The following is a 22,549-nucleotide window of genomic DNA, read 5'->3' on the forward strand; positions in this document are numbered from 1 at the left end:
TACCAACTCACATATTGAATTCCCTCCCAACCTGCCCCGCAAATTGTTTAAAGGGGTATGTGTTTCAGGGCGGAATGAGTATTACCGGTGTACTTCCTGCGCATGCGCACAGCACCGGTAAGGGGAGATAACCACCACGGACCATGCCATATATGGCATGAGGGTTTTTGTTTTAGAGTTATCTCCCCATGTTACCATGTAAGAGTGCTTCAATGTTTTAGCAACCAAACGAAGTTATTGCTACCTATGTGAGTTGGTAAGTATATTAATTAAATCAAAATTTATTCTTGAAATTTTACACTTTACTGTCACAATTTTAGAAGTAAAATTTAAAAAGTCGTGTAAAAGCATATACATGTACAATCTCCGTGTCCGTCAAAAAAGACACTGCACACACTGACACTGACACTGCCGCGACACACGTACTAAGGCTTGAAAAAGTCCAGAATGTTTGTCTGACGCTGCTCAGAACTGGCACACTTCTCCACTGTACAATCCAATTTGGAGAGCAAATCCAACTCACAGACATCGCTGCACTTTGCCTGCAAGTAGCGACGTAGGATATTGGCAGCAACACGTGCTTCTGTGGCAGTTGGTGTTGGAAGCGGTTCTGGGTCATCGTCTTCACCGCTTTCACTGGCTGTTCCATCTTGCGATGCTTCCCCCTGCACACTGTGTACAATGTCTCTGATGCTCGCGATTTCTGTTGTGGACACTGCTTCATCCATGTTGACATAATCGCTGAAGGGCACTTTCTCATCCAGTTTGTCATATCACGCTGGTGCTGTACAAGTGTCACTTTGGATTGATGGTTGGGGTTGACTGACACTCTCTGCGTTCATGTCAACGAACCCTGCATGTCGGAAACAGTTCGAAATTGTGTCCTCCGACACACTGCGCCAAGCTGATCGAGCGATGTACATAGCGTCAAGAACGTTCAGATGGAAGGAGTCAGGCTCTTTCTGTAGTTCAAGATGCAGGAGATATTTGTGAATGACAATCTGTCTGTAGTTGCATTTGAAGTTGCGAATAATTCCCTGGTCACAAGGCTGGAGAACAGAAGTGGTGTTGGGGGGGAGGAGAATAACTTTCACTGACGACAAGCCTTGAATCTTTCCATGAGCTGGGCAGTTGTCGATCAGAAGCGCCACTTTCCGTCTTTCTAAAGTCATCCTGGCATCCAATTTTCTCACCCACCCCTCAAACAGCACTAACGTCATCCAGGCTTTTCAGTTGCTTGCATACTGGCATGGTAGAGTGCCGATACCACTGAAACACCTAGGTTTCGCAAATTTGCCAATGACTAAGAGCGGTATCCGATCAGTGCCACTCATATTGGCACACACCATCACAGTCAGACGCTCCTTGGACTGCTTTCCTCCAGCGCAAGTTTCACCCTTCATGGCAAGAGTCTTGTTCGGCAAGCAGCGGTAGAATAATCCAGTTTCGTCAGCATTGTAGATGTCATTTGGATGATACTGAGACAGAATGTCAGGCAACTGTGTTGTCTTCCACTCGTCGGTCATTTCAGATGACACACTAGCACTCTCCCCCACGATCGACTTGTACACAATCCCTTTGCGTTTCTTGAAACGATCAAGCCAACCATTCGATGCAACAAAGTTGTCAATGCCAAGTTCTGTGGCGAACTGTTGTGCTCGCATAAGGAGGATTGGTCCCGAAATCGGGGCATTCATTGCTCGTGTCTGTTTGAATCATGCTAGCACTGCGTCTTCCAGTTGAGTGTGTTTTTCAGTTGGTCCAGATCTCATGCGTTTGCGCGCAGGTAAAAAGTTTGAATCTTCAATCTTTTCTCTTTGTTTGAGTATGGTTGACAAAGTGGACTTTGGTATCGCATATTTTTCCGCGATCTCACATTTCTTCAACACATTTTCATCTACGTCAGCGAGAATTAGTCTCTTTTTTTCCAGGGAACAAGATTCGCGTTTTCTCTTCAACATCTTGAACGTGGAGTGAAGTCGATCAGCTCTGATCAGAAAACCGTATCAACTGAGCGTAACTCACATTCAAAGCAATCACATGATCACTCTGCTAAACTCCCGATGTGTACTGCTATTTTTTAGAGCACAGTCATAGCTTAGCAGCTGATTGGAATAGTGAAAACACAGCGGCGGTGGCTGTTCCGTGCACCTCCCGCTGTTTGTTCAGAGTTCGCTCATCACGCGATGTGCACTTGTGTTTGTGTATTTTTGTGTATTTTTGTCTTTGGAGACAATTATTGACATCAGTTCGTTGTAGCCTTGTGACTTTTAGAGACAAAACGGCTCTGGGGCGATGAAAACGTGTTTGTTAAAAGAGGGGTTCGTTATGCAAATGAGTTCAAAAGGTTCGATGTAGCCGGAAAGTAACAAGTAAGAAATAGAAGGCTGTCTGCCAGGAAATCAATGGCAGTTCGTTAAAAGCGGGATTTCTTTATAACCGGGTTCGTTATAGCTGGACTCCACTGTAGTTTATAGTTTAAATACGGTATGTTTGCATTGTTTGCTCCAGAGATGTATATTTCGTACATTAGAGCGTTCGAAACTTTTCAATCGTTAAAGTAGTTCCCTCTAAGTCTAGCTCCTCAACCTGTGAGCTATCGAGGATTCAGGCCTGTTCTTGGGTAAGTGATTTTGGTTGCCGGGTAAGTTACCGAAAAATAACTAGCCCTACAAGTTTACAGAGAGAAAGAAGCAGAGGGGGAATAAGGGTGTTTAATTGCAAATATTTCTTTAACTAGTTGGAATTTTAATGAGCTTGTAAGAATGCCTCAGGCACCTAAAAAGCTCTTATGTCCTAAAATTTCAGCGAGAAGTAATTAAAAAAAAAGAGGTCAAATTTAGACTACAAACATCGTGGGGCCTTGCGGACCCATGTTTCTCAAAGAAGGAAAAGCGTGCATCTTTGAGAAGCATGGGTTCGCACGGCCCCACGATGTCTTCCGTGTGTAGTCAATAACCTGGACTGGCGATGGTTAAAGCCTGTCCTTAACTGGACACAGTCGACTTCGCGAAGCTTCCGGAACTAGAATTTGTCAAAGCTTTGACGAAGTCCAAGGGATTAGGCACGAAGGCGGAAAAGAGTTATCTTTTCTTGTCTTGGCGCCTCAAATCTTATTAGCCAGAAAGCGCATGCGCGTAGTCTCGACCAGCGCGTGGTGAGCTTCTTTATGAGTACTTTACGTCACAAATTGTACTTTACGTACTTGATGATGACGTAAGTTAATTGTAAAACATATTTATGTGTTCTATTATTTTTTTCTACTGAGCACGGCCGGGGCGCTGGGCGCTAGGATTTTGAGTTTGATTCAACATGTCAATGCATCGCACTATGAAATAATAAAGGTAGGAGGTTAGTTCTTGTACTTCGGGTCAACCAAAGTTGATAAATTAATTCTTCACTCCGATATTGAGTCTGATTACTTCGTCCATCTTGAATCGAAAAGCGCTCTTCTGACACAAACAAAAAAAAAGCAACTTCATTGCGAGCTACGGCGAAGCTTCGCATGTCAAAACTTGCGAAGCGAAGTAGGGGTCAGGGTACCACGCCGTAGCTGTGGTACGAAGACTTCGCAAAGCTTCGCCAAGTCGACTTTGTGCTCAATTAAGGACGGGCTTAATTAATTGTTCTGGTTTTTGAAAACTTTTCAAAGATTTTTTTTTTTAAAGTTTTGATGGTGGAGGCAAAATGTGTATTATTTTATCATTTATTGTAATTCAATCAAGTTTGCGTTTTAATGAAACAGATCCTGTGATTGGTCAGAATGCCCCAACTCATTAAAAATTACCGGTCATTAATTGTCGATAACCACTCGCTAAAAAATCCATTAACAACCTGCTGGCGAGGCGCATTGATACAGCCTCAACTAGTCTCGGTTAGCTTTGAGGGTCATTTTACAAGTAGGAAATATGAAGGCCAACGAAATACCGAGACCATAAGGTATGCGAAGTGATGACGTCGAATACGTGAACGGTAAGTTGATGCATGAATTCTTCCGGACTACGTCAGTCAATTCCAAAGATCGCTTTTGTGATAAAACGAATTTGTTTTAGAGTTTGCTGTCCAGAAACCCGTCGAAAAAGAAGGGAAAATGTGTGTGAAAGAAAACAAAACAGGAGCAGAGTGATACGATAGGAATACAGAGACATATTTCTTGGGACTTGACCCTTGCAGGTAGGTGGACTGAAAGTAGTGTGTGAACAGAACAGAACCAATTCTGTCTGTTTACAACTGCATGAAAGCAGGAAAGAGATCGTCGTCAGATTGAATTACAATAACATTAACATGCTTCCATTTGAAACTTCTCGGTCTTCATCGTGGATTGACGCCCTCCAAAAGTCTAATTGAAGCCCTCCGTCGCTTCGCTCCGTCGGGCTTCAATTACCTTTGGTCAGGCGTCAATCCCCGATGAAGACCTCGAAGTTTCAAATGGAAGCATATTAATGTGTAATTAACATACATTTTGGTAGCAGGAGAGGCTGTTCTTTGCCGAGCTGCAAGTTAAAAAAAAAAAAAGCCTCAGCTTCTTCAGGGTGTTGCTGCCGTGGACCAATGCCTTTCAGGTTTTTGACTTTTTGTGTGTGTAATTATAAGCCCTGGACCCACAAAACCCTGAGAAAATCAGGTCTTGAAATGGGGTTAAACTTACAGAGGTTATGAACAGAATATTTCAGAAAACAGGGTCTCGGAAAGGTGGGACTCAGTGTCTTATCAGGGGTTTGAGGTCTTAAAGGGAAGGGAGTAACGAAGGCGAGTTGTGTAAGCATTTGCTTTTCTTGTTGATTAACGAATCACGCAATCAATCACCCCACACAAAAACAAACACAGCCACACACACATCTCTCAAATGGCTCTCTGCCCTCAGCTTAGACAAAGTTACGTTAAACACATTCGTAAAAACACGAGGGGAACTGAGGCCGTATAACCTCCACACAGCACTAAATTACGTGCTGGCATATATACATTTGCAAATTACCAAAGCCAGCCTAATTCCCCTGGACTGTTATTTAAGAATCTCCCCGAAATAAAACTGCATGATGAAGGGATGCTGCTGTACACACCCTTGTGCCTTATACATCCCCATGCAACTGGAGTGAACAAACTCGATCATGTTGTTCATGTGAACATTTCCCATGACACCAGTGTGTGTTTCAATCAGAGCAAATGCTGCCGTCCAACAACTTCAACTATGAGCCATTTGAGGCATAGTGGTAATGATTCACTGTTTTGGCATTGGTTACATTATAGTAGCAAATGTTGCAGGTGTCAAGCTGAGGCCCTTTGTGGGTAATGGAAACATATTTTTATTCAATTTTTTTTAGTTGATCAAAAAGTTGCGACATGATCCACCCATTATGCAAAGCTTTCAACTACTGGAGGAACGTGTCCATTCGCTGACGGTGCAGCAGCATGAGCAAGCACAGCAGGTACATCATCTCTCTCTCTCTCTCTCTCTCTCTCTGTCTCTCTCTCTCTCTCTCTCTCTCTCTCTCTCTCTCTCTCTCTCTCTCTCTCCTTAATGGTTTTCTGCCACGTCAGTAAGAAACTGATTGTGCAGTTTTCCCCCCAAACTATCTGTGCCAAAGTAGTGATGCACCATGCTGATGACTTCATTTGTGCTCTTCACTGTTCAGTACCTGGCGAAAGATTCAGTGTGCCACACTCCCCCCGTGGGTTAGGGGGAAGAATTTACCCGATGCTCCCCAGCATGTCGTAAGAGGCGACAAACGGATTCTGTTTCTCCTTTTACCCTTGTTAAGTGTTTCTTGTATAGAATATAGTCAATTTTTGTAAAGATTTTAGTCAAGCAGTATGTAAGAAATGTTAAGTCCTTTGTACTGGAAATTTGCATTTAGATTACATATCTTTACCCAACTCACATATAGCAATTAACTCGGGTTCAGTGCTAGTAACGTTGTACGCGTCCCCTTGGTAACAAGAGAGACCACTCTAAAAAAAGAATGATCAATCCCATAAGGCCAGACTAATAGCAAGTCTGACTTCCGTATGCGTGCGCATACACCGCCATATGTATTCATTCAACAAATCTGGCATGCTAAGTATATTTATTCAAATTGCCATTCCAAAGTTCCTCCTTAACATCTAGCTAGCGAGCACAATGTGTGCACATGTACTCAGTGAAACCTGTGTGTGTGTGTGTGTGTGTGTGTGTGTGTGTGTGTTTTTGCATGAAGAGAGAAGGAGATTGAGGGAACTTGTGTATAATAGCTGAGTCTTCACAGCAAACTCCAAAGATGTTGACCTTTGGACTCAATGGTGTCTTGAAGTAGATTGGACCATAATACTTGCTGGGATTAATAACACAGTAAATGAGCCAGTTGCATTGATCTTGGCTTTCTTTGTTATATATATAACGTAAAGGTTGGCTCCATCACCACAAAGAGACAGCTGCTTACAGTCTGAGTATGCCTTACACCTGTCTTGGACCCTTGTAGGCTATTGATGTTAAACCGACAATTAGCATAATCACAGAGTAATTGTCTGCTGTATTGAAACCTAAAGGAATGAAGCAACAGAGGGCTTCAAGTAGGCTAAATTGGTATGGCGTCAATCCAAAGGTGATCACCTCAAAGTTTCACATCTTTTCTTCTTCTTCTCGTTCGCTCCTTCAAAAGTTTTAAATGAAAGCCTATCAATTATGTAAATCTTAGTACTCCCCTTCCCACCCTCTCTCTACCTATACCCATTGTAACAAGCTGCCTCTTTTCCAGTTCACTTCACTGCCTAGCATATGCTCCCTTGACCTTTAGCACTGCATGATCATCGAGGTAGCTACCAGTACAAGCATGCTGACATAAACCATGTTATTAGTAAGATTACTGTATTAGCTATATTTTTTTCTTTTCTTTTTCTTTTTTTTTTCTTTGCAGTTGCAGGCCATGCCACAAAAAATGATGAAGGACCTTGAGGAAAAGCTAATACGCCTCGATCCGGGCACACCAACACAGCACAAATACAGTGATAATGTATGTAATGGTTTAAGTACTCATCTGTATGTCCCAGAATATGTACATGATCATAACTTATCTGTACTCCGGAGCAAAAGAAAGCATACATTTTTCAAAATTGTGTCACAGATATAAAATCAGAAGAATACAGATTTTTACAGTTTTACAGATAATTATGTACAGTTGACCTAAGGCCAATCTGCAGATTGGATGTGATTTTTGTTGATCTGGCATAGAAATGGCTTCATTGCATTGGTGGCAGCCAGGGGTCATTTGGACTTCCATGGAGAATTTTGCCTTTTTGTACTGGTTTTTTTCTCCATTTTTTTTATATAATGACTGAATGCATTATATCCCTGCATGCCAAATATCATTGACTTTGGCACGTAACTCTTTGTGATATTAACCAAACACAAGAGAGTCAAAAATTTACTTACCCTTGCAAAACATGGATATATTTCTCCTCCGCACAATGACGGACGATGATGCGTGGGTACTTCAAAATGTGTACCGGCACGGTTGGCCTAGTGGTAAGGCGTCCGCCCCGTGATCGGGAGGTCGTGGGTTCGAACCCCGGCCGGGTCATACCTAAGACTTTAAAATTGGCGTCTGGCATTATGGGGTTAGTGCTAGGACTGGTTGGTCCGGTGTCAGAATAATGTGACTGGGTGAGACATGAAGCCTGTGCTGCGACTTCTGTCTTGTGTGTGGCGCACGTTAAATGTCAAAGCAGCACCGCCCTGATATGGCCCTTCGTGGTCGGCTGGGCGTTAAGCAAACAAACAAACAAACTTCAAACTGTGTAACGGTAAAGAAACGACTGAAAAATGAATTTACTTGGATAATATTGGGGCTGTATCAACGTGCCCCACGTCTCAACGTGCCCCGGTTCCCCCTAGATACCCACTCAAAAACTGGGTATCTTTATCCGACCTATAAGATTTTCTCCTTTCCGATTAAAGAGTGCCAGAAGACTTAGTCCGAACTATCAAAATACACTTCCAAAAACACTTTGTAACAACCATTTCAATCAAACAGAACTCTGTTCATCAAGTTTTATTACCTTTTTGTAAGAAACGTATGACGTACTTTTTCGCTACAAAGTTGCAGTTTCGCTCTGCGGGGGATCTGGCGAAGCAGACGACACAAGGCAAATTTTCGCGCCGCGGAGCCGATGACGCAAATCAACTCTCGTGACAAAACGATTGGTCCGTAAAGTCGCGTCATCAACCTGTTCATGACTGGCCCTATTATGAATGGCATTCCTTCTGTTGTGGTGACGTGCGCACATCGTCTTTGATGTGACTGGGAAAATCGGTCGGATTTAGGTACCACAAAAATCGGTCGGAATTAGATACCTTTACCCTATACGGCGCTACCCATATTTTTTATTTTTTCTGCATGCTTGTATTCATGTTTCCAAGCCCTGAGACTTGTGAACTTGGGTTCTGTGTCGTGCGCATGCGTGCACACGGGGTTGTTCGGCCATCGAGGAGAGTCTGCACAAACTCTGGGAAATAAATCTCTCGCTGAACGTGGGGATCGAACCCACGCTGATAGCGAAAACTGGTTTTGAAGCCAGCGCCACTACCGACTGAGCTACTTCCCCGGTGGGGGACTTAAAATGGAGGGAGATGTGTTTGGAGTAGTAGCATGGTTGGGGAATGGGGGACCCGGGTCTTATTTTGGGGGAGAGGGGGGGGGGGGGGTGGAGGGTCTCAAAAGGCCCGGGTTCCACTGTAATGGGAAATGGTGAAGGAGACTCCTGTAAGCATTTGCTTTTCTTGTTACTTTATTTACAATGAATGAATGACATAAAAAAAAACATGTGTCAAATCATATTAGTTCGACAGTTTTGTTGTCAACGTAGTGTAATAATACATCTATGACCACTTGACCAGCACAGTACTGTGGTACTGCTGTCAGCTGTTTAACACATGAGTACCTCCTCTGAAAGTGAAAATCAGGACTCAGCAGTTTACTGGAGTCTTGTGAGATTGAATGTGATCTGTTTTTCACGAGAACTGCACCTGCCATGCATGCATTCCCTGTAGACAGGGAAAAAAACAATAACAGGAAGTGCACCAACAAGAAATACACCCACTTTGGGTCGAATTAGACCCCTTGGCTCTTCTGTCCATCTGGGGACACACCTTTTTCTAGAAAAAATACAAACACTTTTTGAAAGAAAGTTATAAAGAAAGTTTCACACAATGGTTCGTGATCAGGAAAATGTTTAGTGCATCAAATTTCTTTCAATGTGTCTAGTTATCTCGATTTATAACGTTGAACATTGCTGACAGTCATTGAAACAGACTATAGTTTTCGCAACAGACTAGTGTATTTTTAGGTTTATGACCCGAATTCTGTATTATGCAAGATAGGCCTATGACTTTCCGGATTTAACGTATGAAAGAACCCAATGTTATTCAGCGAATTAAGACATTTTCCCAATTACAGTGGTTTTGTTGTTTGTAAAATCATTTGATGAACATTGTTGCAAACACAAATTTGAACATCTTTTGATGTTTTGGTTTCACGTGAGCATTTGATCAAAAAATAGTTAGTGACTGAGAACGCTAAAAATAGCTCCGAAGTAGCGAGGTTGGTGTGTTTTTTCTGCATTTTTTAGTCTTTCGCACACTCTTGTGCTAATGTAAATTAAGTGATCAGGACGGTAAGAGTAACGAACGAACCACCAAGAAATCGTATTTTTAGCAGGGTGCACTCTATGTTTCAAGTCTTGATGATCCTGAATATATTTTTCAGAAAAAATACTCAATTAGAAAAGGCTACGAATTCTTCCAAATTACGGAGCACCTCGAGGCCGATGTCTGCTCTTTAATCGTAGGTCAGTTTTAAACACCAAAAACAACGCAAAAGACACGTTCAAACTGTCTAACTCCACAAGGTAAAAGCGTGTTATTTTGTCTCCCTGTTTTGGGGACTTCCGATTTTCCGCGAGAGTTACCTTCTCTTAGCTTGGTTATGTCTACTATATATATGTAACTGATATGTCTCCCAAATCCCCGCCTTGACTAGAATGTTAATGGTGTTTCCCTGAGGCTTTACCTTGAGTAGTCAGATGCTGAATGAAATTCTGCTTGTATTCTTTAGACTCTCAACAAAAAAGACGAAGAAGGTGCCACGGGAGGAAGCGAACTGGGAAGTCCTGAGCCTTCTGGGACTGAATTTCAACGGAACAGGACACCGTTCACTCAAGACAGGTCTTTCCCGCAGTACATTAAATTTCAAGAGTTCAGTCAAATGGAAGGGCCGCTGTCCATAAGGTTGTAAGTAAAGAGAAACATTAATGATGTGTACAGTGGAATCCCCCATTAAATTACATATTCTTACTCCGAATCACATAAAGAGCATTGACGCAGTCTGAATAGCTAAGGTCTGAAAAGGCTACCCGTCTTAAAGTTTAAAAGGGAAGCAACCCAACCACAAAAAAGGTAAACACAGCTATGGCAATGACCATATACCCAGGGAGTTACCTCCCCTGCCGGGTATGTGACGTCACTTCCACTGCTGCACCACGTGGTATACTCATTCGACATCTTTCAGTTCTGACGAGAGGTCGTGTTTCCATAGGCTCTGTGCGTTGTTGGAGTTTTTCATAACACCCACCGACCACCTACCCGTCTGCTTTCCCTCTACCTGGTAGTTGGTGAGCTCTTTCCATTTTACCTTACCTATCGTAAGAACTTTTGGCTGGTTATTGATAATTTTCGTCCTTTTCGGACTTGTGAAATTTTTGTCAGTAACTGTTGTTGTTGTTGTGTTGGCCGCCATTTGCATTTTGGCCGGCATGGCAGAGAACGCGAGTAGACGTGGCAAGGGCGATGTTAAGGGCAAAATTAAACCTAAATCATCCTCTCAAGGTTCTAAACCTGTGTTAGTTGTCCTTTCGGACAAAGAGAAAAACACTGTCATGTCTGTTACCATTTCTCCTCCCGGACACGCTAGCGCGAGCGGTACTACTTCTACTTGCGTTACGTCGGCGGCTTGCTCGTCCTCCGTTTCTTCAGACGGGCAAGCTTCACTTGTGTCTTCGTTGTTGAGCTCTTTGGTTCCAGAGATTCGCAGTTTAGTTCGCGACGAACTTAAGCGTGCTACTCCACCGGAAAGCACCGTACATCCGCCTGCAGTGAGCGATGCCCGCTCTTTGGCTTCCTTTTCCGGTTTTGTGGTGACGGCTTCCTGTGCTACCGGAACTTCGACTACTCCTTCGGCTTCTGCTTCCGCGGGAAGCTCTCAAGGTACGTCGAGCTTGTCCTTCGGCTCTAGTGAAGCCACTGGACTGTCCCTGCTGGGACGGAGCTCACCTGGCGCGGGTCACTCCCGCTTTCCTGCTCAGTCTCGTTCAGTACCCATTGAGCGTGAGTTCGTTTCTGAGCAAGGGCGGTTTCCTTCGGAAGTCGCGCTTCCGGGTTTTTCCGGAAGCGAAGGTCCTCCTTCACACTCCCATTCAGCGGCAGGTGTTGGAGTTGACTGTGGACTGGCCTCCGGGCAGCAGGGCTTCCGGCCTCAGTCATCACGACCAGCGTTTCCACATCAAGGTGTGGCTTCGCCGGCCGTGTTTCCGGCTCAGACCGGATCTGCTTTCTCTCTTCCGGGTACTCCTTCTCGGATGTCCTTGGTTGAGAGTCAGCTTCCTGACTACGGACGTTTGGGGCATTCTTCCCTTCACTTTGGTGTTGGGTCGACACCCCTTCCGGTTCCGGCGGCTTCAAGCTTGTCGTCAGCGCTCCCTTCTCTGCCTGCTGGTATGGTTACGGGACATGACGGTTTGCGGTCTGGGGGGTTTCCGGTTTCGGCTTACCCTGACCGCCAGCTTGCTTCCGGTTCAGTTGACTTTGGTCAAGTTGATCATGGCTATTCTGACACTCAGTCTGTAGCCAGTGAGCAACCTCGCTCGGGATTTCCGGCTCAGCTCAAGCGTGCTTTGGAAGCTGCCGCGGAAGTTACTTCCCGGTATTTTCCGGAAGGTGCTTCTGCTAAGGGTTCTTCAACCTCAGCGGCTCCGTCAGCTATGGCTGACTTCCGGTATGCGAAGGAGGGCGACGAGAGCTTCCGCTTTGCCGAATCTCCTTCTGTGGCATATCAGCTGTCTCAGGTTTTGGCTCGTCCATCTCCTGCCGGAAGTGGTCTCCCCTGCACGCCTGTTCCGTTACTGGTTCCGCACGGTCCAGTTCCGGAAGAGGCTCAGTCTTACCTAGCTTCTATGGCTCACGCTTCTTCTTTTACCCCTTCTGGTCTTAAGAAGTTCGTGCTGCCGAAGTTTTCTCGCAACTTACTGGCTTCTTTTGCTCTTCCGCGTACAACTCTGTCTGTTACGCCGGACTTGCATCCTCTGTTGGCCAAGCCAATCAAGCCTTCCTCGGGTGTGGTCTTGCCTGATCACACTCTTCTGGCTTCTGAAGAGATCAGTCGGCAACTCCTGGAGTTGTCCTCCATCTCGGAGACTCTGATCAGATCTCTCTCTCGCGCTCTTACTGAGACGCTTGATCCTTTCTTGCTCAGTCGTGAGCAGGACGCTGATGACGTGTCCACGCTCCTCTCGGCCCTGGCCAGGGTCAATGAGGAACAGATGCGTCTGTCTGCCCTTCAGTACGTGCACTCTGTTTCGTGTCGTCGGGATTTATTCCTCGCTCACTCTCAGTTTTCTGAGCAAACGACGCTTGACACACTCAGAGCTTCGCCGGTTGTGGAGGGGTCTCTGTTCGGTCCTCTGATTTTCGATGCGCGAAGATCAGAGATCCAGTCCAACAGGGATCAGCAGTTTTCGGACTTCTCCCTTCAGGCTTTCAAGCAGGCTAAGACTTCTAAGCCCAAGCCTCCTCAGGCTTCCGGCTCGTCTAAGCCTGCCGGCACGAAGCAGACAAAGTCTTCTTCTCAACCCTGGAGGGGTTCGAGAAAAAGATCAGCGTCCGGCAGGGGGCGGGGTGGCTCTAGCAGCAAGCCCCACCCCCAATGAAGTGTTCCCGGTTTCACCCTCCCCCCGCCCTCCACTCTGGTGATGGCGGGGGGCCCCTCCCGGGCTCTATCACACTGGTCGGCCACCATACACAGCCAGTGGATAGTGGGCGTTGTGGGATCGGGTTTTCGTCTACTTTGGCTGGACAAAAAGGCGCCGCTTTCCCGGCGTCCGCCGGCATGCAAGCCCCCCTCCTCGCAGGAGGCAAGGTCCGTCCTTCAGGCGGAAATTGTCACCCTGGTGCAGAAGGGCGCGGTGGAGAAAGTCCTAGACCACAGCTCTCCGGGCTTCTACGGGCGGCTTTTTGCCGTTCCCAAGTCGTCAGGAGGGTGGCGTCCCGTCTTGGACCTATCGCAGCTCAACACTTTCTTGAGAACGATACGGTTCAAGATGGAGACGCCGGCTTCGGTCAGGGACTCCCTCCGTCCAGGAGACTGGGCGACCTCCATCGATCTGACAGATGCATACTTTCATATTCTCATGCATCCGTCCGACCGGAAATGGCTCCGTTTCCGGTGGGGCGATCAGATCTTCCAGTTCCGCGCTCTTCCCTTCGGGCTGTCTCTCGCACCTTGGGTCTTTACCATGGTCGTGAGACAGCTATGCGCACTGGTGAGGTCGCAGGGTATCCGGCTCAGGGCATATCTGGACGATTGGCTCATCATGAACCAAAGCCGGACAGGTTGCTCGGGTCATACCCAGTCTGTTCTTCGACAAGCCCACTTGTTGGGCTTTTCGATCAACACAACAAAGTCGGAGCTGATTCCGTCGCAGACGTTCACTTATTTGGGAATGTCTTTCAGCACGGTCCCTTGGACTGTCCAACCCTCTCAGCGGCGGGTGGACAAGCTCCAAGCGCTTATCAGGTCCACTTTGCCTCTCCTGCGGGCTTCCCTCCGGACGCTGGCCTCCATCTTGGGACAGATGGAATCCATGGCTCTCTTGGTGCCTCTGGGCAGAGTTCACAAGCGGCCTCTTCAGCTTGCTCTGAAGCCGTACGTGGACTCTGCTCATGTGGACTGGAACGTCCTCGTCCCTCTCCAGGGATGGTTCCAGTCAGCGACCCTTCCGTGGTTGGACTCGGACTGGGTCTGCAGAGGTGTGCCGATCGCCTTGCCTCCCCCAGACACGGACCTCTTCACAGATGCGTCTCTGTCGGGGTGGGGAGCGCACACAGACCGACAGACTGCGTCGGGCCTGTGGTCGGCAGAGCAGAGCCACTGGCACATCAACCTGCTGGAGCTCGAGGCTGTGGCTCTTGCTCTGGAGGAGTTTCGGCCCTCCCTTCACGCCCATCATGTTCGTCTGTTCACAGACAACACGACTGTGGCAGCTTATCTGAACAAGCAGGGGGGGTCGCGGTCCCCTTCTCTTTCGAGAAGGACCTGCGAGATTCTGGTCTGGTGCTGGCACCATCAGATCACTCTCACAGCCAGGTACCTTCCGGGGAGCTTGAACACTTTGGCGGACGCGCTCAGTCGCTCCGACAAAGTGCTTCAATCAGAGTGGACGATCACTCAAGGGGCACTGCTTCGCCTTTGGGCCCTCGTCCCAAAGCCTCTGGTGGATCTCTTTGCCACCCGTTTCTCGAAGAGGCTGTCAATCTTCGTCTCGCCATTCCCGGATCCCGAGGCTTGGCAGACAGATGCATTGGCCTTTCCCTGGACAGGGCTTCAGGCCTACGCCTTTCCTCCCTTCCAGCTACTCAGTCGAGTACTTCGGAAGGCGGAAATGGAGGGTCCGGATCTCCTGTTGGTCGCTCCTCTGTGGCCGTCTCAGGTTTGGTTCCCGGACCTTCTAAGGCTCGCCCACGGTCCACCAGTTCCGCTCTTTCTCACAAAAGGGGAACTGGTGCAGCCTCACACCGGCATACCACACGAGGATCCCTCGTCTCTGAATCTTCACGTGTGGAGGTTGTCCGGTCCTTTCTGAGGCGTTCTGGTGCGTCTGAGCAGACTCTCGACTTAGTGGAACGCTCTCATAGGGCTTCTACGTCGTCAGTCTATGCTTCCCACTGGAAGGCCTGGGTTGCCTGGTGTCAGGCCCAGGGTTTGAACGCGCTAGCCCCTCGGTCTATGCACGTGGCAAACCATCTTTCTTCTCTTGCGTCTCAAGGAGCCTCTGCTTCCTCCTTGAGAGTTAGGAGATCTGCCATTGCGGTAACCTTACGTCAGATGGGCCGCTCTATTGACGTCAGTGGAGTCATTTCACGGGTGATTAAGGGCGCTGCCCTTAAAGAGATTTCTACTCGTGCACCCATGCCAAAATGGGATCTTTTCCTGGTACTCGAGTTCTTACGTTCTGCAGGATTTGAACCTCTGGTCACGGCGAGTTTCGCTAACCTGACGCGCAAAACTCTTTTTCTGCTACTAGTAGCTTCTGCGCGCAGAGGAAGTGAGATCCATGCGCTCTCCGGAAACCCGGAGGATATCTCTAAAGAACCTGATGGTTCTATTTCCTTGCGTTTCCGGCCACATTTTCTGGCTAAGAACCAGACCCCAGACCAGGCCTCGCCTCTGGTTCGCGTCAAACCTCTGACTAGCATACTGGCTCCCGGAGATCCGGACGCCCTTAATTGTCCTGTGCGAGCCCTTGACATCTACCTTGCCCGGTCTCAACCGCTTAGGTCGAAATCTCAAAAACTCTTATTTATCTCCATTAATACTGTGAGAAATAAGGATATTGCAAAGACGACAATGGCTCGGTGGGTGTCCGCTCTGATAAAACAAGCATATGAGTGGAACCTTGCGGAAAAGGGGGGGGCACTGCCTGCTTTCCCTCTGAACTCTGCTAGAGCTCATGAAACCAGAGCTTGGGCGTCATCTTTGGCCGTCCTACGGTCACGAAAGCTGGACGAGGTTCTACGCACAGCCTACTGGCGTTCTGAGGATGTCTTTTTGAACTTTTACCTCAGAGATGTCTCCGCTGTTCGGCAGGATGGTTCAAGAACGCTGCCTGCCTTGATCGCAGGTGGCCAGTTCATTTCAAGGGTTTGAGGTGAGTTTGGTTTTTCATTCCCACCGCCTTGTTGATGCTATCTGCTCTTTATGTGATTCGGAGTAAGAATATGTAATTTAATCGAAAATTTTTAAGTAAATTTTCATTTCATTAATATACTTACCCGAATCACATAGTGTATTCCCTCCCGCCAACCCCGCTTATGATATTTTAGTTTTCTTTAATGTCGAATGAGTATACCACGTGGTGCAGCACTGGAAGTGACGTCACATACCCAGCAGGGGAGGTAACTCCCCGGGTATACGGTCGTTGCCATAGCTGTGTTTACCTTTTTTGTGGTTGGGTTGCTTCCCTTTTAAACTTTAAGACGGGTAGCCTTTTCAGACCTTAGCTTTTCAGACTGCGTCAATGCTCTTTATGTGATTCGGGTAAGTATATTAATGAAATGAAAATTTACTTAAAAATTTTCGATTTTCATTACCTTGATTTTTCAGATTTTCTGTTCATAACCTTTGTAAATCGACCTCGATTTTAAGACTCCCTCCTTTTTAAGACCTGATTTTAGGAGATCTTAAATGGGGGGTTCCACGTAATGAATACAGGGGTGGGATTTAATTCTTCCGTCCCTAACGGATTTCCGTCCCAGGAAGAATTTTGTATTTTTTTAATTTTTTGTGTTAATCCCTGGCAGCTGTTGTTTACACTCCGTTCTGTGAACAGAAGGTCAACTACCTTTCACCAATACCAAATTGAGTGACATTGACATGTAGGGAGCAGCAATGTCATGTCATCCTTGAATGTGGCATCTTAGTTGCTATCTATTTGAAAACTCTGCTCACCCACATCTTTATCATTGGAGTCAGGGATTCAGAGACCTTCAGTGGTGTGGTAGAAAATATGTGCATTCCTGATCTGTGAACCTTCTGATACATTGAGTCCTATAGAAAGTTTGCAAGTGAAACACACATAATTTAAAGGCACAGTAAGCCACCAGTAAACCATCACAGATACGGTCAGGCTTTTACACACAGTACAAACACCCTTTCATTTAAACACTCGCCGATTGAGAACATCCTAGGTGCCCTCCGTAAAGAGCGAACAATGTTCACAGAATTTATTTTTGCGTGGTTTCTCTTACCCCTGAGCCATCGTGAACCCGTGTGATCCAGTTTCCCTTTTTCACAATGTAGTCGTCAGTTAGTCATTTGAATGCGACTCGATGTGAGCTTATCTACAATAGCACGTTTTTATGCACGAAACAAACGGCTGTGGTTCACAAGAACTGCGATGGCTTTTGACTGTTGAGAGGAACGGCGATATGCATAAACCGTCGTCTGCTACGACCCTTGCATGACCCTGCTTCCGGGCTTTTCTTTTTTCAAACTTTCACAACTTCGAATTGTACTGATCTTGTCTTGATGAAAAAAAGAATTATTTTATGATTAAAGAATGTTTGTGTAACAAGCTGTCAATTTATTATTTAGATTTTAAAAGTTAGGTCTAGCGCAAAAACGCACCACGGTCCAAAAACATTCTGATAATCATCGATCCACGGCTATCGCCAGTTTACATCGATAGAATGAGACCCGAAGGGAAGTAACTCATTTTTGACCTGAGTTCAGGATGGGTCCAAAAAGTGTTTGAGACAATCTGCAAAATTAATTCTTTAAAAATTGCTCGCTCTTTACGTAGGGCACCTAGGATGTTCCCGTTTGGTGAGCGTTCAAATGGAAGGGTGTTTGTACTGTGTGTAAAAGCCTGACAGTATATGTGATGGTTTACGGGAGGCTTACTGTCCGTGATTTCCGGTATTGAATATTCATAACAGCCGTCCAGCACCAAAACGAGGCGCCATTGTTGTAGAGGATTGTCCACGAAAATAAATTCTTTTAAAATTTCTCACGCTCGACAGAAAGGAGCCAGGATGTTCCCGTTCGGTGAGCGTTCAAATAGAAGTATGCTTGTACTGTATGTAGACGCTCGGGGAGCTCTGTGATGGTTTACGGGAGGCTTACTGTGCCTTTAAACATATTTCTCTTTTAATTCAAGCTATGATTCAACAATAATTTTAGAATATAACTCCTGAAATGATGAATTGAAAAGCAGCATCAGAAGACTGTGTATAAAATTAGCACGGGATATAACTCTGGCGGTTTCTGTTTTTGTCTAAACCTTCTTCTTTTATAACCTGAGCAGTTAGCCCATTTGAAGGTGTTCAGTTGAAACAAACTGACTTGAAACTTGTTTCTCATTTGGTTCAAGCTATGGTTCAACAATTATTTGAGAATATACCACCTACAATGATAAAATCATAAGCTACAAGTAAAAATGTGTAGTACAAGGGAGGTGACTGCTATTTTCTGTGTTTGCTTTGTTTGCATGGCGATTTTTCTTTAATGCAGTAAACATTCAAGTCAAAGTCAAAAGTCAAAGTCAAACAAATTTACCAAATTCAAAGCACAGGATTTTGTTATGGTGTATGCATAAAACTTCACACTCCTTCCACACGCATATATCATAATAAATATGTACAGATAAAAAACAAAAACATTCTGATAATCATCGATCCACGGCTATGGCCAGTTTACATCGATAGAATGAGACCCGAAGGGAAGTAACTCATTTTTGACCTGAGTTCAGGATAGGTCCAAAAAGTGTTCGAGACAATCTGCAAAATTAATTCTTTAAAAATTGCTCGCTCTTTACGTAGGGCACCTAGGATGTTCCCGTTTGGTGAGCGTTCAAATGGAAGTATGCTTGTACTGTATGTACCGTAAAATCCCTAGCATAAGCCCACCCCCCCTGTGCACAGATTTAGGGCAAAATTGGGGGGTGGGCGTTTGCTAGGGATAGACCCCTTTGCACAAAGTAAGTTTTGTGCTCAACTGTGTAATTGAGTGAATACAAACCCAGAAAGCATGTAAGTTAGGTCGTGTGAGTAGAAGTGAAGGAAAAAAGAAAAAAAAGGACTTTGAGGCAAAGAAGGCCAACCATGAGAGAGAGAGAGAGAGAGAGATAGAGAGAGAGAGAGAGAGAGAGAGAGAGAGAGAGAGAGGGAGAGAGAGAGAGAGAGAGAGAGAGAAAGAAAAGGACTGGCTCTTCTGAAAACAACACGAGCATAGTCATTCATATAAATTTATGAGTAAAAAGAAAATCGCCAGACCTTTGCAAGGACAAACAATAACAACACAATTCCGGGAAAAAGAAACTTGATGAAATGTCGAAATGTCAACACCAATGAAGCCCTTTCTTTCTGTACAGGGAAGAAATTACACGATCGTCTTTGGAAATGAAACGTTAACTGAACTTGGATTTTGTCTTCAAAAGGCCCAATCTTTCTAAGAAAGAAAAACCCACAAACTTAGGAAAACAAGAGGCGAAGCCTTCAAGGCTCACGTAAGAAATAGACAAACAGTAACACAAACTCAATCACTCCGTCACACATACACACCCACACACACAGTAAGCTTAGGTGACACTGTGCAAGAAAGAGAGACACTAGATCTAGATCTGTCTGTCTGCATGTAGCCTACTTACAGGGACACGACTGCCAAATAGTCTCGGCCCGCTCAAAATAACAATGACCGAGACCTGCACACACCACGCGAGAGAGAAAGACTACAGGGAGGCATGCCGTCATGATGCATTAATTGACGTCAAACACTTTTGACCGTGACGTAATCTTATGCGAGCTTTATCCATAGTCTTGGATAACCACTCACACATAGACTCGGAAATGTTAAAGTTTCTACCACAGACATACACACACACGCACGCACACACACACACACACACACACACGCACAAACGCACAGACAGACAAAGTTACGATCGCATAGGCTACACTTCGTGAGCCAAAAAGAGAAGAGAAACTCGAAAAAACATGAACGATGGGTGGGAGTGAGCTAGGAGAGGGGACAAAGAATAAGAAAAAAGGAAAGAAACACGAAAAGGTAAAGAAGGGGAAAAGATGACTTTTAGAACAGTCTGCACAAATCCTGGTGAAAGTGAGCCTATAGTCTCTTTGAAAAAATCAGGGTGGGCGTTTGCTAGGTAGTTACCCCTGTGCACAACTTTTGGCCCAAAGTGGGGGGTGGGCGTTTGCTAGATGGTGGGCTTATGCTAGGGATTTTACGGTAGACGCTCGGGGAGCTCTGTGATTGTTTACGGGAGGCTTACTGTGCCTTTAAGCCAGCAGAGGCTCAAATAGCCCCCTCATGAAATGCTAAAATTAATTGTCCGCTGGTCTGAGTTACAAAAACCTTCAAGTTTACAAGATGTATATATATATATATATATATATATTATGCATCTCCAAAAAGCTTGTTTGTTCTAAAATTTAAAGTCAGGAGAGGCCACCTAAACCCTCCCTAAAATGCTAAAATTCATTTTCGGCTGGGGGGCACTGCCCCCCTAGACCCCCTAGCAAGGGCGCTGCCCCTGCACCCCGCCGGAGCCTTAGCGGCCCCTGGACCCCGGCCTTCCAAAATGTTTAGTCCTGGCAACATGTTGGGCTCCCACCCATGACTAATTTATTTACATTTCACAGGCCTACCTTGGTGGAGTCCAATGTAAATTAAGCTAAATGCTTAAGGCTAATTGGTCTTCGGGTTTGGGATATGCAAAACCTCTCCCCTGTTGGCACCAAGGACCCACAGAGTCTCAATGTTCTGGGCATTAAATGTCTGCTATTGAGATGTTTTTCAAACTGATGTGTTTTAAACTTCTAATGGATAGCGTATCAACATTTCATTATCAGATAAAAGATGTGCTCGGCGGCATTGCAGTCTGGGAGAGAAAATCTGAAGAATTGTAAATATCTTAGGCAGGCATGAACATTAGATTTAATAGATAAATACTGAAAATTAGCATATAATGTTAATTTTGTAATTAATCTTTTCCAGGGACAGACCCAGGGGTCGTTTGCGAGGAGACGGCTATGATCTCAATCAACCTCTGCAAGCTGGTCACAGTAGCACCAGTGCACAAGGGATACAAAGGTTCAAACATGTTTCCCCCCAGGCCCAATCAGATGATGCAGCAGCCTATGTATCTGGTCCACAGAGTAGATTTGCTAACAGTGACACTCAGTCTGAAAAGACTGAAGGCTCAACCACACCTTAAGTTTATCTGAGGAAATTTCTTCTGTCAGCCGTCCTGTTAAGATGCCAGTGACAAGAATCCTGTAGAATAAGACAAATTTATAAGAGAAAAACATTCATTGCCTAATTTGAGTAGTTGCTGGGTTTTTTTATATATTTTTTTTTTAAAACATTTTGTCATTTAGTCAAGTTTTGACTAAATGTTTTAGCATTGACGGGGAATCGAGACGAGGGTCGACGTGGTGTGTGTATGTGTGTATAGATCAGTTCCGAGAAAACTACTGGACCGAGAAACTTCACATGAGAGTTCCTGGGTATGATATCCCCGGACCATTTTTTCTTTTTCCCGATAGATGTCTTTGATGATGTCGCATCAGGCATTTAGTCAAACTTGAGGCGGCATTGTCACGCCCTCATTTTTCAAGCAAATTGGTTGACATTTTGGTCAAGTAAGCTTCGACGAAGCCCGGACTTTGGTATTCATTTCAGCTTGGAGGCCTAACATTTGATTAATGAGTTTGCTCATTAAAGTTGTCATTAAAATCAGTTTTTTGCAAACAGATTTAAAAAATATTGCATCGTATTCTTCATTAAATTCTAAATTTAAAAATATATAGATATGTCATGTTTACTCTTAAACTGTGATCACAATTAACGAAAATAGATTAGTTAGTACTACGATTAAAATGTTAGATACAAAAATGATTTCATCTGATTCTTTATCATTTCCTGATTCCAATAACATATAGATATGATCTGTTGTATTGAAAACAAGCTCAGAAAAATAACAAGAATACAGAAAAGCGCGCTTTCCTGCTTGGCGCAATACGCTACCGTACTATTCTGGTTTGTCAATTTCGCTGCGTTTTGCATGTGGAAAGTGAGCGATTTCCTTCACGCGGGGATTGACGAAGCTGTATTGTCTTGGTGAAAAAATGCAGTGCGTTCAGTCTCATTCCGTGAGTTCGACAGCTTGACTAAATGTAGTAATTTCGCCTTACGCGACTTGTTTAAGATTGTAATTTCTGGAGAGCAAGGTTACCTTTTCTTTGTTTCTTTGTAATTATGTCAACTTAATGGTACATATCCCTTACAGTTTTTGAAGTGACATGATGCTTCAATGTCACCATATTGCCAGTATGTATTGCAATAAAGTATGTTTTGTTTTCAAAATTAAGATCATGTTTTGTTGTGAATATTACAAGTTTACCTGTGTAGATCGAGTTAATTTGTATTTCTTTGGGACAACACGTGATTAAGACTTTGTCATGCACAAAGTACATGTATCGTTTCATAAAGTACCATGCATACCTAAGTGCAGCTGCCAGCATATTATTGGAGCAGGGTTGTCGATTATTTTTTTCCAGATGTCTAGATAGATATGCTGTTGAAGGCTACAATTTGTACTTAGGTTGTGTTTGAATATTTATTATACATATGAAAAAGAATCTCTTTTATATAATTTGTTCATCTGCACATTCATTATTTTTGACTCAACATTTAAATCTTGCATGGGAGTTTTAATTAGTGTTGTAACC

The 22,549-nt window shown here is 44.9% G+C and overlaps 2 protein-coding genes across 2 annotated transcripts in view; one reads left to right on the forward strand and one right to left on the reverse strand.

Annotated features, from left to right (window-relative positions):
- Positions 1 to 21,852, forward strand: part of LOC138957209 (polyamine-modulated factor 1-binding protein 1-like) — a 63,072-nt gene extending 41,220 nt beyond the window's left edge. Inside the window, exons 10-13 of the mRNA XM_070328361.1 lie at positions 5,322 to 5,426; positions 6,891 to 6,986; positions 10,086 to 10,261; positions 20,814 to 21,852. Of these exons, the coding sequence (XP_070184462.1) occupies positions 5,322 to 5,426; positions 6,891 to 6,986; positions 10,086 to 10,261; positions 20,814 to 21,033 (597 nt within the window). The 3' untranslated portion in view covers positions 21,034 to 21,852. The remainder of the gene's footprint in view (positions 1 to 5,321; positions 5,427 to 6,890; positions 6,987 to 10,085; positions 10,262 to 20,813) is intronic.
- LOC138957207 (tigger transposable element-derived protein 4-like) lies at positions 774 to 1,697 on the reverse strand. Its single transcript, XM_070328360.1, is given in 1 exon segment — positions 774 to 1,697. A coding segment is annotated over 1 exon segment (924 nt).
- Positions 21,853 to 22,549: the final 697 nt, after the last annotated feature.

The sequence above is a fragment of the Littorina saxatilis genome, unplaced genomic scaffold (genome assembly GCF_037325665.1).
Source record: "Littorina saxatilis isolate snail1 unplaced genomic scaffold, US_GU_Lsax_2.0 scaffold_260, whole genome shotgun sequence".
NCBI lineage: Eukaryota > Metazoa > Mollusca > Gastropoda > Littorinimorpha > Littorinidae > Littorina > Littorina saxatilis.